Below are 16,639 nucleotides of genomic sequence, written 5' to 3' on the forward strand. Positions count from 1 at the left end.
TTCTTCCAGGAGTTAATTCTCATTGAAATGAATGTTTTTATCTCCTACAACACTACTGAATAGCACATGAATCAACTAAGAGTTATTCAGGAGTGCTTCACTGCTCTTATGATTAAGACGAACATCCTCAACACACAAATAGTGCCCCTGCCTTGCTATCCAGCCTCATTTCACACCACTTCCCAGGTAGAAGAGCCACGCTGGCCAGGCTTCTTTCAGTCTCTCCAATTTACTTTGCTCTCTCCAACCTCAGGGCTTTTTGCATGTGCCAGTCCCTCTATCTGGAACATCCTCTTGCGTTTGCTCCATTTAGCACCTCCCCTTTCACCACATCCCTGCCTCTCCACCAAGTTAACGCCTCTCCACCCTGTAGATCTCTCCAAAAATCATTTCCTCAGGGGAGCCTTCTCTGACCTTCAAGATCAGACTAACTTCCCTTCTTACACATCTCTGAGCATTAAGTACCTTTCTTTGATAGCAGTTATCACAGCTGTAAATGTTTGTGTGACTATGTGAATGGAACCTTATGATTTGAGAATATGCTTTGAATCATAAATTATGTTCATGTTGATTCCCAAACACAGACATGGATATAATGGAAAAACTCTCACCTGGGGGAGGCTCAAAGAAGGCTTCCTGCTCCTCCTCGATGGGCTCAGTGTCATTGTGGGCCGTCCGTTTGTGCATGGCCAGCGTGGAGATCTGCTTGTATGTCTTCCCACAGTGGTTACAGTTGTACGGTTTGGAGTGAGTGTGAACAACATGATGTTTGTACAAACTGGAATATTCTGTAAACCTTTTGTCACATCCAGGAACTGTACAAACATATGGCTTTTCCCCTAAGTAAAGAACAGCACCAAAAAAAAAATTAACTTTTACTTATGAGGGCATAATCATTCCATACCTTCTAGAAGGGTGAGGAAGAGTTGGGGGAAGGAGGAAGGGGGAGGGTGCGGGCAGTGGGAGCCTCTAGTGGCAAAAACAAACAGCTGTCAAATCCCTTTCTTCTCCTGCTGTGAGGCAGCACACAAGAAAAGATTCCCTAACTATGGTTTCAACTTGGTTCAAAAGGTGGTCCGCACCCTGACTCATCCCAGGCCTAAGTACCACTCTTCCCCTTAATTACAAGGGATGTAAAAAATAAGGATGGAGATATTTATTGCCCAGTTAACTCTAAGCTTTGATGAAACTGTTACTGTTACCTCTAACTAGATAACCTAGATATCACGAATGGTATTATACTAATAACAACAATAATAAATGCAATTATTACTATAACTAATATAGCTTACCCTAAGGGTTTTATAAGGATAATTAAAAAAAAAGATTTTCTAAAAAGTCTATTAGACATACTTTGGACACTTCAGTAAATCTAAAAGGACACACATTTCATCTTAACTTCATCTGACTTCTTGCATCCAATCAAAAACTACTGAATATTCACTAAAAACTCAATACAAAGGGAAATAAAACTGTAATTCTTTTTCCATAAAACAATTTGAGAACAATATAAGCAGTACATATATTTTTAGAACTTTTTATTATTGAAAATTTTAAATGTACACAAAACTATGAAGTGCAATAAACCCCTATGTACCAATCATCTACCTTCAACTAGTTGAATTAGCCAATATAGTTTCATTTATCCAACACACATTTCTCCCCCTCTTCCCACCCTGGCTCATTCTGAAACAGCTCCAGATAGCATTCCATCTCATCCATAAATATTTCAGATTGTATATCTGAAAGATGGATGCTTTTTAAAAAAATAACAAAATTTTAAATAATTACTTAATATCATAAAATATCTAGACACTGTTAACATGCACTAGGGGGAACCTAGAACTGAAAGTAAACTGGAACAAATTAACCTAACTGTAGTTTAAATGAATACTTTTAACCATTTAGAAGGGGTATGGGGGCCAGGGTCAGGGGGTTAGGGGGGAGAATAAACTAATTAAAGTAACTCATACACACAGTATTTGACTAATGCTCTCAGTCTTGGACTAGGCTGGGGTGGGGAGAACTACAAACAAATTCTTCAGCTCTTCTTGGAGGCTTGTTTATTGCAGCGCTATGGGCAAAATGACTCAAACTTTTTTTTTTTAATATTTGCAACCAGTTGTGTTGCTTTTTTAAAAAAAGTTTTGTTTGTTTGGGTTTTTATTTCTTCGGTTTTTTTGTGTGTGTGGGGAAATTTGGCTGGCTGGCTGGCTGGCTGGCATATTTATTTATTCATTCATTCATTCATTTTTAAATGAAGGTACTGGGGATTGAATCCAGGACCCCATGCATGCTGAGCCCACACTCTACCACTGAGCTATACCTTCCCCCCGAAACTATTTTAGATGTAATAAAAGACTGAGCAATGAGTAAATATGTCAATGCTGTTGGAAACCAGAGCTCTCTCTATGGAAGAAGGGACATATAAATATTGAACTGTTGGAAATGGAGGTACTGGTGTGGACTCATGTAATCTCTAGGATGTCCATAGGTGTGTATACATATGCTTATCCTATTTTGTTCTCACTTTACACCTTCCTTGGCTAACTCCATCTTTTTCCATGGTTTCAAACACAGTAAAAGTACCCTAAAATAGTAAAATCTCACACTAATGTAATCTGTAACATACGTCTTGGACATTAAGTAATTGAAATTGCTTCCTGTCCTCTGCCCAGTCTGCATTTTCAAAGCAGGGAAGATCAAAGTTCTTATCTTGGGGAATGGTTGTGGGGGAGATAAAATGAAGGCAAGGCCAGGCAGGGAAATGTCAGGCAATTCCAACTCAGAGACCAGCTCTGTTGATACTTAGGCTGGAGCAGAAACTGCCACTAGGTGGCACCAAACCACAGTCAAGATGTAAATAAATTTGTTTTTTGGGGGGATTGTTTTTTATTTTTGTTTTGAAATTGTACTTTTTAAAATGGGATTATAATAGACTTACAGTATTATATTAGTTTCAGGTATATAACATAGTGATTTGATATTTTTATACATTACAAAATAATCACCTTAAGTCTAGTTACCATCTTTCAACATACCAAGTTATTACAATATTACTGACTGTATCCCCTATGCTGTGCATCTCTGACTTACTTTATAACTAGAAGTTTATACCTCTTAATCTCTCTTGCCTATTTCATTCACTCCGACCCGCCTCCCCTCTGGCAACCACCAGTTTTTCTCTATGAGTCTGTTTTGTTAATGTTTGTTCATTTGTTTTGTTTTTAAGCTTCCACAGTAAGTGAAATTTGTCTTTTTCTGTCTGACGTATTTCATGTAGTTTAATACCCTCTAGGTTCATCCACGTTACAAATGGCAAGATTTCATTCTTTTTTTATGGCTAGTATTCCACTGTATGTATATATGTATGTGTATGAGTACACATCACACCTTTATCCATTCATCTATCACTGGACACTAAGTTTGCTTCCATATCCTGGCTATTGTAAATAATGCTGCAATGAACACAAGGGTATATATATCTTTTTGAATTAGTGTTTTTGTTTTCTTTGGAAAAAATACCCAGAAGTGGAATTGCTGGATCATACAGTAGTTTTTTGGTAGTATTTTTAATTTTGTGAAGAACCTCCATACTGTTTTTCATAGTGGCTGCACCAATTTTCACTCCCACCAACAGTGTACAAGGGTTCCCTTTTCTCCATAACCTAACCAACACTTATTTATTGTCTTTTTGATAACAACCACTCTGACAGGTGTGAGATGGTATCTCATTGTGGTTTTGATTTGCATTTCCCTGATGGTTAGTGATGCTGAGCATCTTTTCATGAAGACTAAATGGATCTGAATTGCACTTTTGGCTCCCTAAGGGCTAGCTGCACCATCTCAACTGGGTCATCTGACCATCCTTGCAAGAACGGACTGCATTTTACACAGCTGATTCTTTACCCTCCACTCATAGCATAATGCGGGCTTTTATTCTACTATCTACTTGATGATCATAAATCAATCTTTTTTTTTTCAGCCCAGACCTACTTCTTGGTTCAGACCAACATTTATCTACTCGATTTTCCTACTTCAATGATTCTTAACCATGCATGCATATAAAAGACCTGGAGAGTTTTTAATATATACTGATGCCTGGGCCTCACCCCAATAAAATTATGTCAGAATCTTTGCAGATAGGATCCGGGGAGTCAGTCTGTTTTTAAGAGGTGAATCCAATGTACAGCCACATTTGAAAGCACTACTCTACCTGCATGTTCCAAAGATCAGTATAGCCAAACTTAATGTAGGCATCCCTCTTACCAGACTCTAATTTGCCCATAAAATTTCTTGAATGGCTAACTTTCAGATAATGAGCTTATATTCCATTACTTTAAATAGGAAAAATAATGTTCCCCCAGCCTATCTAAAAATCCCAGCCAATTTCCCCAACCATCACAAAAAGGCTCTTAAGCATCTGTGTTATAACCCACCAAGAATGTCTGCATAACAGGAAGCACTTAAAATACCAATTATCCAAAAAGGAACCCCAATTATCTAATTACTTAACATTCAATGAACTCAGTAGCAGGTATATGTTTGTGTATAATACACAATAACAGAGCAGCATCAAATAGGAATTTTGTTCTTTCTTCACTACAAAAAATATACTGTAATTTAAAAATGAAATAAAGATATAAAAGAATGAAAATTATATCAGAAAATACAATTCTTCTAATCTACAGTCTTCTTTCCCAGGCCTCTTAGGTTTTCACAAGCTTTTCCATTTTCTTAGTGAACATACATATAACGTCAGAAAGATGACAGCCATAATGTATTCTACACAACGTAAGCATAAAATGATTGTATCAGAAATATGACTTCAGTGTATTCCACGTTCTCTCACTTAGACTCACATGTAACTTAAAAAATTTTCCCTTTATAAAAAATGCATGTACAAGTAGATTCATTATAGTGGATTTTCAATTTGAATGATAAATTTTGAGCAAAAATTTTGTAAACCATTACAACAAATATACAGATGGTGAGAGTTCAGGTGGTGAGGGATACCCAGAGACCTATATACTGCAAACTGACACCATTATCTTCCCTTCCCAACCTGCTCTTCCCCATCTTAGCATTACTGTCAGATCTATCATACAAGCTAGAATAAGGGGTTCTCCTTATTCCTCACGACTAACCTGGTCACCAGGTCCTTTGCTGACACTTCTTCAAAGTCTTTCATTTTTATCCTTCTCCATCTCACTCACTGCAAATATTCTAATGGCCCTTAACCAGGCTTCCTGCTTATGGTCTCATTTTCCTTTAACTTCTTTCTATAATACTGACTGATTTTTTTTCTAAAAAAAGCAAAATTTCTTTAAATTCTCCTAAGGCGTCCCCTCTGTCCATGGCAGTATTCAAACTTGTTAATGTTCCATTTTCAAAGATAAAGGATTGTTGTAGATCCCTGAAAATATTTCCAGAGATATCCAGGGGTCTGTAGAATGCAGCCTAAGAAATACCAACTGACACAACTAAAGTTCCATCCTATAAAAGTGTCCTTTGATTTTGAATTATCAGAAGTTTACTCAACACCAATAATAAAAATATATTTAAAAAATTTCTTACAAGACTAATGCACTCTCTCATTTACCTTCCATTCCCATCAAAAATACAACCTGAAACTAAAACAATTTTGTAAATCAACTATACTTAAATTAAAAAAAAAAATTCAACCACAAAGTGGAGCATCAAAATTAAAAACGTTTGTCCTGCAGAAGGTACTAACAAGTAAAAAAAACAAAAACAAAAACAAAAACAACAACAACAAAAAAACACAGAATGGAAGAAAATATCTGTAAATCACACACCTAATAAGGGACTTTTACCCAGAATATAATAGAGAATTCTTATAACACCACAATAAAAAGACAACCCAATTTAAAAAATGGGCAAAGGATCTGAACAGACATTTCCCAAAAATATATATATAGAAATGGCCAATAAGTATATAAAAAGATGCTCAACATCATTAGCAAATCAAGAAAATGCCAACCAAAAGCACAACGAGATAAGAGATAGATACCACTCCACATCTACTAGGATGGTTATAACCAAAAAGACAGAAAATAACTATTAGCTAGGATATGAAGAAACTGGAACCCTCATATATTTCTGGTGAGATTTTAAAATGTTGCAGCCACTTTGGAAAACATTTTGGCAATTCCTCAAAATGTTAAACACAGTTATCATAGGATTCAACAATTCCACTCTTAAGTATATATCCAAGAGGAAAGAAAACATACATCCACACAAAAACTTGTACATGAATACTCATAGCAGCATTATTCATAATAGCCACAAAGTAAAAACAACTAGTAAATGAATAAATAAAATGATACATACATATAACAGAATACTACTCAGTAATTAAAAGGGAAAGAACCACAGATATATGCCATGACATGGCTGAACCCCAAAAATACTATGATAAGGGAAACAAGCCAGACAATAAACACCACATATTGTATGATTCCATCTATATGAAATGCTCAGAATGGGCAAATCCATAGGTGCAGAAAGTAGATTGGTAACTGCTTATGGCTGGGGGCAGGGGGTAGGAGAAGATTGCTAACAAGTAAGGAGTTTCTTTCAGGTGAGATGAAAATGTTCTAAAACTGGATTGTGCTGATGGTTGTACAACACTATGAATATTCTAAAAAACACTCAATCATATACTTTAAATGGATGAACTGTACAGTATGTGAATTGCATCTCAGTAAAGCTGGTAAAAAAAAAAAATATATATATATATATACACACACACACACACAGAGGCCACCCCTCCCTGTCTGTCCCTCAAGCACCACAAAGTCCAGGTTAAGAAACACCCTCACCATGGCAGCATAACACACAAGGCTCCTGCTTCCCTCTCTGACCTCACTTTGAACTCCTCTACTTTTGCTCCATGCTTCTGGTCATATGGAACACCCAGTGTTCTTCAGGTAAGCCATGCATGTTTTTTTCATACTTTTGTGCTTTTACCTGTGACATTTTCCCTGCCAGGAACACCCTTCCTCAGCCTGGCAAACTTTAGGGTTCAGTCTAAACATCAAATTCCCCTGGAAAGCCTTCCCGCATCTTGTCCCACTCCCACAGAGATGGCTGCTCCCCTCTCTACTCCCAAAGCATCTTGTTCACGTAATGGGAGACACTCTGTGGCAGTTATATGTCTACTATCACTCCCCAAATCACCTGCCCCAGACAGTGTCTTGTCTGTCTCTGTATTTCTGATGCCTGGCAGGGGAACACACAGCAGATGCTCAATAACTGTCAAATGTATAAATGCTAAGGTGAAGTTTTTTCAAGTTGCTTAATCTCTTTCTACCATGCCAAGTGGTAGGAAGGAGGGAGATTATTTGTAAATGGTTTATAGGAGAGGCAGGAGTTAAACAGAGCCTTGAAAGACAGAAGACCAAGAAAGAGAGACCATTACCCGTGTGTATCCTCACGTGGTTTTTATAATTGGTTGCACTGGCAAATGCCCTCCCACATCCTGGTTCTGTGCAGTAATAAGGTCTTTCTCCTGTGTGTGTCCTAATATGCACTTTTCTGATATTTGATGTTGTAAAAGACCGGCCACAACCTTCAAAGTGACATTTAAAGGGCCTTTCTCCTGAAAACACAAAGGGAAATAAATTAAATTGTGCAAAAATACATAGAAAATTCCAACGTTTTATCCTTCAGTTCTGCCTAGGATCATTCATGCTCAAAACTCTAGCCTTTTTGTATTGAGCTTCCTTTTTCCCCCCTGTAAACGGCATCATCTACTCCAAACTTAAATTTCCATAGGAAAACCTGAATAGTGTTCAAAACTCATCACTGATTACATTACTTTCTGAGAGGGAACCATCCAGGGGGGCATATTAAAAAATGAGCTAGAAAAGCAGAGAAAGGAATATATATCATAAAGAAATACAAAAGAAAAACAGAGTCAAGAATAAGGATTAAGGTAGGACAACCCCAGAATCCCCTAACAGCTTACCTACTACTTTATTCTATAATACTTGAAGAGAAAGAATTTTTGCCCTTTTTAAAATCTAGAGTCTAGTACATAACATGCATCAAAAATATTTGCTGAATATGTTATGAATCTCAGGAGCTTAGAAACATTTGCCTCTGACATAATGGATAAAAATAAGAGCATGAATGAAATAGAAGCAGGGACCTACAGCTTTGTTCCTGAACATTGTAAAGTAAAGCCAATTTGAGATCATATTTGAACTTTAATGAGTGGAAGAATCATCCATGGAAATTTGCTAAACTATCTCAGAATAGAAGTATTTGAGTACAAAGTTATCATACTATATTGAAAAGACCTGTAGTAAAATCTCAAATTAAACAGCCTTATGCTGTATTACTTAATCAATAGCTTATAACAGCATCTCCTATCAACAGTTTCTGAAATTCTTCCAGCTCTGATCCAAAGCAAATAATTACCTTTATAATACCAATCCACAAATAATCCAGTACAAGGGGAGGGTAGGGAAGATAAGAACAAAGTATCCTTGAGGAAAAGGAGAGAAGGAAATTTAAAGGGTAGGAGAGATAATTGCAAGGAAGTAACAAGTCTGTCTTTCTGTGGGGCTGTTAGGCATTCAGACGCTTTTCTGAGCAGCAGCTTAATGCTGGAGAAGCACTACTACTAAACCAAGAAGGAACTGGGGGTCCCTCCCTGCAGATTAAGAACTCCTGGCCTAGATAGGGTGTTTCTTCACACCAGTACCTGTATGAGTTCTGATATGTTTCTGTAGATCTCCTGAAGTTTTGAAAGATTTAGTACAATTATCTTCTGAACACCGATATGGCTTTTCTCCTGTATGAGTTCTGACATGACTTTTTAATCCATAACCTTTAAGAAAAATTTAAAAGAATTTTAATTACACAAGACCCCTCTAAGCATGCCCAGAGAGATTAAGCTATTGAAAAATATAGTAAATACCAAGGATATAATACAAACAGAACAGAGTAACTATCAAAAAGGTACAAGAGTATGACAGCTCAGGACTGTCATGCTGAAAATTCAATGGTTTCACTTCTGTCTAGAAGAGATTGTTTCTTTTTTTAAAGAGCCCCAATCTTATCAGATGTTCACAATTCATACCCCAAAATCTTGAAGTAGAACAGAGACATGGAATGACAAATAGGGTAGAAGCCAGGAGGCCTGGCACTGGTCCTGGCCAGGCCAGATGTGTTCCTGGGCAGGACCCAACCCACTGCTAAGTCTCAGGTCCACATGGTTCCCTAAGGTCTGTCCTATTGTTAAACTCTGTGTCAGCTTTCATGCTCGGCTTTTGTTTTTCCTGCTAAAAGAAAGGAGAGTGTGGAGTGAAATATGAACACAATAGGCAGAAACAGGTCTGAGGAGAAAAATGAGAACACAGAGAGAGAGCAGAGCAAGCAGGACAAAAGGCAGTAAGGGAGAGACTGGAAAACTGGTTACTGTGTGCCTAATTCAGATCAAGGGGTCAGTTCCTGCCTCCTTCCTGTCTCTGCTTCACCCCAAGTGGAACCAAGAAACAAAGAAAATTCATGTTTTACCTGTTGCAAATGCCTTCCCACAGCCTGCATGCTCACACTGATAAGGCCGGTCTCCTGTGTGTGACCGCTCATGGACCTGTCATTAAAATGCAGGAGTGAGTCTATTTCCTTGAGGCACTCCTCAGGTGGACCGTCTCCACACAGACCTCTTTTTTTTTCTTTCCCCCATTGCTGAATTATTTTGTTGTTTGTATGTTCTTTTTCAAAAACAAAAGATAACTTTTTAAAAACTATAGCTCAATCATTCTCAATGTTGTATGTTAAGAAGTATTCATTTTAAATAAGAACAGGAATATTGGAGGTTTGAGTTTTTCTAGAGTGGTCAAAGGTGTCTGTATGGAATATGCACATGGAGAGAGCTAGGAGCAGAGCACAGGGAGAGGCTACATAATGTCCACAATGTAAGGTTAACGGTGTGGAAGGGCCTTGATCTGCGGCAAGGCTTCACCGCTGACTAGTGGTACAACCAAGGCACTTACCTCCGCTCAGCCTCAAAGTCCTCTCTGAAAAGTGGGACATAATAGTGCCTACAGCAGAGGGCTGCTGTGACAAATGAATACTCAGGACAATCACCAACATTTACTAAATCTTTACCGCATGCCGGGCCATTGTCTCAGTACTTTACATGTACAGAATTAACTTACTTAACTCTCACAACCACTCGCTGAGGGAGGTACTTTTATCATCTAGTATTACAGATAAGGAAAATTAGGTACTAAGAAGTCAAGTGACACGGCAGGTCACACACTGATAAGCAGTGGAGATGGGCTTGAGGCCTGCTACTCCAGATATGCTAAATGAACACTTCCTGACACACTGGAAACTATTCAGTAAATGTTAGCTATTATTTTTACAAGTCACAGTATGTCATGTTTACCTGTATTCAAAATACCTGGTCTATATATTTGACAGACAGGACAATTAACACCAACTTTTGCTAGACTGCAGCAAATCACTGTTGACAGTGTGATTATACACACATCTCTCATATAATTACATAAACTTCACATTTGACAAAAATGTATATAAATATGTAGAGTACCTACCATGTGCCAAGTAGTGTGCTGGACACTAGCTAGACAGAGATGAAGAAAACATAGTCCACGCCTTCAAAGAGCTGACAGTTTCCAGCAACTGCATAGGCTTTTGTGTGTTTGTGTAAGAGTGTGAGCGTTTCTATCTTGATAGGTAGGGGAGAACAAAGGACTGTGAATGCTACAAGCATATTAGTTGGCATTTAATGTCCTAGGTATTCTCATAACCAGACACAGCCCGTCCGTCGTATATACCTTAAGATGATGAGCTGTTGTATATAATTTTCCACATCCATCGTATTCACATCGAAATGCCTTCTCTCCACTTTGTTGAGATTTAGCACTTACTCTTGTTGCATGTCCTTGTAAGACAATCTAGATGAAGCAAAACGTATGATTTAAATTTTTTATGCAGAAATAAATCAGATGAAGTTACAGTTTTCAAAAACAAAAACAAAAACAAAACTGTAATGTGGTTTCCAGACTTGGGTCATCATTTTATGAAGATTCTATCATGCTGAGCCAGCAGGTTAATTCTGTTCCACAGCCTGCAGTCAGCACCCCTGGAAGAAGTCATAAGGAGATCCACAAGGGGGAGTACCCAGAGCTCACAGACTGATTCCCACTCTAGAAAAATGAAGCCAGGCAGCATCCACAGTATGCAGCTGTTCCTTAACATTCTCCAGGGAGATACGCACGCGTGCACACACGCGCGCACACACACACATACACAAACACGCACACTCCTAAAAACAATGTAAAAATCATTTTCAATTTCAAAAGCAATGAAAAAGAGAGAGGTCATTTGAGTCACCTGTGGGAGACATTACAATCCATATTATCTTAGTCTGCACTTGCATATTAAGTAGATGATCATTTTTCTGGAACTCAACTGTCCAAGACTTTAAACAAGGGCATTGATGTCAGAGGCTTTTTAAAGATGATCATCTCTTTTAGAAATTAAAATACCATGAAAACTGAAGAATGACTTTCTACTCTATGGGCATGTGGTGACAATGCTGCCAAATCTTATCTGTACACATTGTCACACATGGCTCAAAAATCACTGTGCCAAAAGCATTTTTATATCATAAAAATTTCAAAATAATGGAGCAACGATCATCATGACTGAAGAGATACAACAGACGCTAAAGGCTGAAAGAAAAATCTGAAAAGGCATAACAAAATGAAACAGATGATCCTAATGGCTTTTTTTCTGAAGAGCTGTTTGAATCTTTTTGGTTTCCATTAAAGAGAACTCTCTTATTTCCAAAAGAGATTCTGTCCCACCTCACCACTTGCATATCAACATGGAATTTTTGGTAAATAAAAATTTGATAAATATATTTTTAATTGCCTATTGCTTTTTATCCCCATTTAAAAAAAAATCCCCATTCTTAAGGAAATGAATATGCTTTACAGAATCTGATTCCAGTATGAGGACTAATAAACAAAAATTATTTTTACCTATATTACTAAATATTTAAGTTTCTAAATAATGAGTGTTTCCTCCATCTTAAAGTAAACCCAGGTATTTTCAATCCTCACAAAACTATGACTGAATAGATTTAATTTATTCACAGAATAACACTTATATTAAATAAAGTGTTTTCTAGGGTAGATACATTTTAAAAACTTATTTCTTTGTGACAAGATAGCTTTCATTTTTTTTAAGATAGCTTTTAAAAATCATTCTGTTCTAAAGAGAAAGAAAATTCCAAATGGTATCACTTATATGTGGAATCTAAAAAAAAGACACAAATGAACTTATTTACAAAACAGAAACAAACTCACAGACACAGAAAACAAACTTATAGTTACCGGGGATAGGAAGGGATAAACTGGTTGTTCAAGATGTGCAGTACTAACTACTATTTACAAAATAGTTTCTACTGTATAGCACAAGGAACTATATTCAACATCTTGTAGTAACCTATAATAAAAAAGAATATGAAAACGAAACGAATGTGTGTATATGTATGACTGAAACATTATGCTGTACACCAGAAATTGACACAACACTGTACACTGACTATACTTCAATTTACAAAAAAAAAACCCTGAAAAAAAATCATTCTATTCTTTTGGAATATAGCTATCTAAACTCTGGGAATGGTCAGGTCCTCACCATGCTGAGAAATGATCTACTATAGCAGTACACGTTTAAATGTTGGAGTGTGGGGAGTGGGGGCTGTGGAGGAATTCCCAAGGCCAGGACAAGGCTGGGAGGACAGAGAGGCCCTGTATTAGATGATGACAGTATAGAGGACAGTGGTTCAGTATGCCCAACATGGACACGGATGACTATACAGAGTCTGCCTTAGGCTCTTCCTTGTAACCATTAAATCATTTAAAAAACAAGTAGTGGATCTTGATGTAATTGCTAAATTATAAGCTAGTAATTATCCATGCTCATGTACTGCAGTGTATTCCCTTAAATGTTGCAGATCATAATTTTCTGAATAAAAGTAGACCTATGTTGTTAAAACATTTAGAAAAAATGGAGGCACAATTCCCAATGGCTTACAGATTGAAAAGTATCTTTACAAAAAAATGATACAGTTCTACATTTTCTCTGCCTAGGAAATTCCATCCCCCTACCAATAAGAGGCCTGTTCTCATCATTCCAAACAGAGCTGATTCTTCAATTCCTCAGCATATCTGTAATAATTTAGCTTACATCACAGGCAGGGAATTTGACCCCACTGTCTTATTTTAAAGATAATTGTATTTCCTTCTCTTCTCTATTAGTGTAACAGCTCCTTGAAGTCAAAGCCTATGTCATATATGCCTTCATATCTCACAGTGCTGGGTAAAAGGATTTATACCACCAAATATATGAACAGAATTGAAAGGAACTAAATGTCTCACTTATGGTGTTAAAAAAGGTCTAAAATTAAGATTGTTGTGATCATTGTTCAACTCTGTGAATTTAGTAAACCCACTGAGTTGCACACTTTCAATGGGTAAATTTTTATAGTATGTGAAATATATCTTAATTATAAGAAAAGGAAATAAACAGTTGGAATAAGAAAGTTTATCTCCAAGAACCAGAAGAGCCTCTATGAATCCTTTAAAAATTAACTACTATTTTTAAACTTCACTAGTAATTTTTCTGACAATAACATTAATACATATACATTGGAGGAATTTGGCTATCACAGCAAAGAGTCCAAAGAAAAAGTTCAAGTGAACTATAATTCCATCATCTAAAGAAAACTACTGTTAACATCTTGGTGTGTTTCCATTTAGTACTTTTTAAATGTACATATATTAGTGTGTATTTTTATCTTAGTAGCACTGGAATTACACTTTACACTAGTTCTAAAGGCAGAAATAAACTGAAAATGAGACTCCAAATGACAAGAAAAGAGTCCTTCTTGCTGTTTCCTCCTCTTCCTCTCTAAAAGCACCAGGGAAGTGAGTGTGCTTATCATCTCCCAGGTCCAACAGATTAAGTCCCACAGCTCACACCTTCAGACCAGGCTGGAGAGGCCCACATCTGAATCTTTTCTGTTGTTCCCTCCTAGGCCAATTTATCAGAAAGCTTTAATTCTGGCACAAAATAGACATTAGGAGTTTGGCACCTAATTTAATTAAGCTAAAACAATAAAGTAGACTGAATTCATAACCTGTGATGAGGACTGAAAATGTTTTCCAAAAACATGCTTGTTTCTGCTCCCATTCTAATGTCTGCATTGTATGCTTCAAGAGCTCCGGGTAGTGGGTGACATGGGGGGCAGAAGCTCCGGTTTAGGAAGAACTCTTGAGGCCTCTGAGTGCATGCCAGCACGGGGGAAGGGAGGGTGGTAACAACAGAATTTCTTCTCTCTAAACCAGCTGACGTCACTAGCATTTGATACATTATGAGCATTATTAGTGAGGGGTATTTGCAACAGAACTATTTCCACTAGTAGCTCTAATTATCCAAAACAGACCTGGCTTAAAGGCATCCTCACAAAGTATAGTAGAATGAGTAGCTACAGCAACACCAAACCAGCAAAATGAAACTTTTAAAAGAAAACCAATGAAACAGTAATGCCCAACAGCATACAACATTTGGAAAAATCTCCAAATAGCCAAGGGAGACAGTCAAAAAACCTCTCTGGCTTTCATCTCCGTACATAGAATGTTTGAATGGGATGGGATTCTCTCCCCTTTTACTGGAAATGTTTCCTTGTAAAACCCTTTATGTCTCAATCTCAGTTAACATTTATCTTCTTAATTCTTGAATAAATTGTTTTATTCTACTTGGAATCTGCTTTGTGTCTACCACCTTCCTCTTATCTTATTTCCAAACTAACTTCCCTTTCCACCCACCCCCAACTCCTCCATGGCAGAAATTCTGAAATAATAAATGTCTGACAAATGACTGGTTAAGTACCTACTTCATACAATGATAAATAAGATACGGTCCCTGCCTTAGTAGGGCTCTCTCTCATTCTAGCTAGTGAAATTGTCCTATAAATGAATATACTAATTGCAGGGAGAGCGTATAGCTCAGTGGTAGAGCGCATGCTTAGCATGCACGAGGTCCTGGGTTTAATCCCCAGTACCTTCATTAAAATAAATAATAAATAAGTATATAAATAAACCTAATTACCTCCCTCCCCCCCAAAAAAACCCCAAAATAAATAAATTTAAAAATATGTAATTGCTATCACAGCAGTCTATGCAAAGTTCTATGGGGACTAAATTAAAAAGTGGGGAGAGCTGAAGGTTAGTAGGGCAAGCTGTGCAGAGGTAAAACTTGGAGGCTGAAAAAGAGGGGAAGGGAGAACAGTCCAGGAAGAAGGAACAGCATGACCAAAAGTATGGAAGTGTGTCTGGAAGAAATGGAAACTTAATGAGCATTATGTCCGTATAACAGAATAAATACCACAAAAAAGAAAGGGAAGTTTAGGACGACATTTGGGAAGTTTTAGGTGCCATTCTGAGGTGCAACCTAGATAACAAAAATAAAAGGCAGGCATGAAAAAATTTTAATTAAGGGATTGGCCAAGATCAGCTCGGTGCTTCAGAAAGAAAATTCCAGTAATGGGTGTGGAACAAAGTGAAAGACAACAGAGGCAAGAAGACTAAAAGAAGTTTGTATAATCATAAATATGGAGGGAAGAAGTGATGAAAAACAGCCTGGAACAATGACTAATGGAAAAGAAAGCAATAGATGATTCTGCAGATATTTTATGGGCAAAATGGACAGAATCCAAAATTCAAAAGCTAAACTAATAAGCTAAAGCTATAACAGGTATTTAAGTATCAGATATATGTACTCCTTGTCAAAAGAAAAACAACCTGATATATTATCATAAGGGAAATGTCTCAAGAGCCATTTAGAAGCTATCGGTGAAATACTAATTAGCTTCTAAAACCATTTACAGAAAATCACTTCATTACTATTTATACTTAATGTATTTTCTGAGAATTAAGAGATAACCTTAGCTCTGCCAAAAATTCACTATGTGACCTTGTGCAACTCATGCAGGGCCTATTTACCTGTCTCAGTAAAGAACATATTATATGAAATCAGTGGTAATTTTTCTTTTTTAAACTTTTTTTAAGGAGTCAAAATCCTTCGCTGGATGAAATCTTACACAGCATTCTACTGTGTAAAACAGATAACGGCATTCTTACTGCTGCTGGCCCAGGCAGGTGTGGCTGGCTCAGCTTTGCTAGTCCCTGAAGGACCTCAAAGAAACCCTATGACCCCCATAAAATTAGAGTTTAAAAACGACTGTACAATATAGATAATATCAAGTCCCTTCTAGCTTTAACATTCTAGGATTCTGAGGAGGTGAGAATCCCAGTGGTAAATAGAGGGCTGGGTCTAAGACTGAATTTTATAGTAACTTCAGTAATAAAGGGGTTAAATACCACTTATTGAGGAGTTGTATTTATATGATACACTGTGATGGGTGCTTTGTATGTGCTCTTACTGGTCCTCCATGACTACCCAGTGGATTAAATATTACCTATGATTTACAAATAAGACAATGAGGCTTGTAGTGGTTAAGTAATGTAACTTGTCCATGGTCAGACTGGGAAGTAGGACTTAA

General features: G+C 37.1%; 1 protein-coding gene across 5 annotated transcripts in view; it reads right to left on the bottom strand.

Annotated features, from left to right (window-relative positions):
• The window catches only part of ZNF143 (zinc finger protein 143), a 58,640-nt gene that overhangs the window by 14,632 nt on the left and 27,369 nt on the right, over positions 1-16,639 (bottom strand). For all 5 annotated transcript variants that reach the window (XM_031460049.2, XM_031460047.2, XM_010985946.3 and 2 more), the window contains exons 8-12: positions 10,839-10,958; positions 9,550-9,625; positions 8,735-8,860; positions 7,445-7,624; positions 612-839 (exon numbers count right to left, since the gene is read on the bottom strand). In XM_031460049.2, coding sequence (XP_031315909.1) covers positions 612-839; positions 7,445-7,624; positions 8,735-8,860; positions 9,550-9,625; positions 10,839-10,958 — 730 coding nt within the window. The remainder of the gene's footprint in view (positions 1-611; positions 840-7,444; positions 7,625-8,734; positions 8,861-9,549; positions 9,626-10,838; positions 10,959-16,639) is intronic.

This window comes from Camelus dromedarius, chromosome 12 (assembly GCF_036321535.1).
Source record: "Camelus dromedarius isolate mCamDro1 chromosome 12, mCamDro1.pat, whole genome shotgun sequence".
Classification (NCBI taxonomy): domain Eukaryota; kingdom Metazoa; phylum Chordata; class Mammalia; order Artiodactyla; family Camelidae; genus Camelus; species Camelus dromedarius.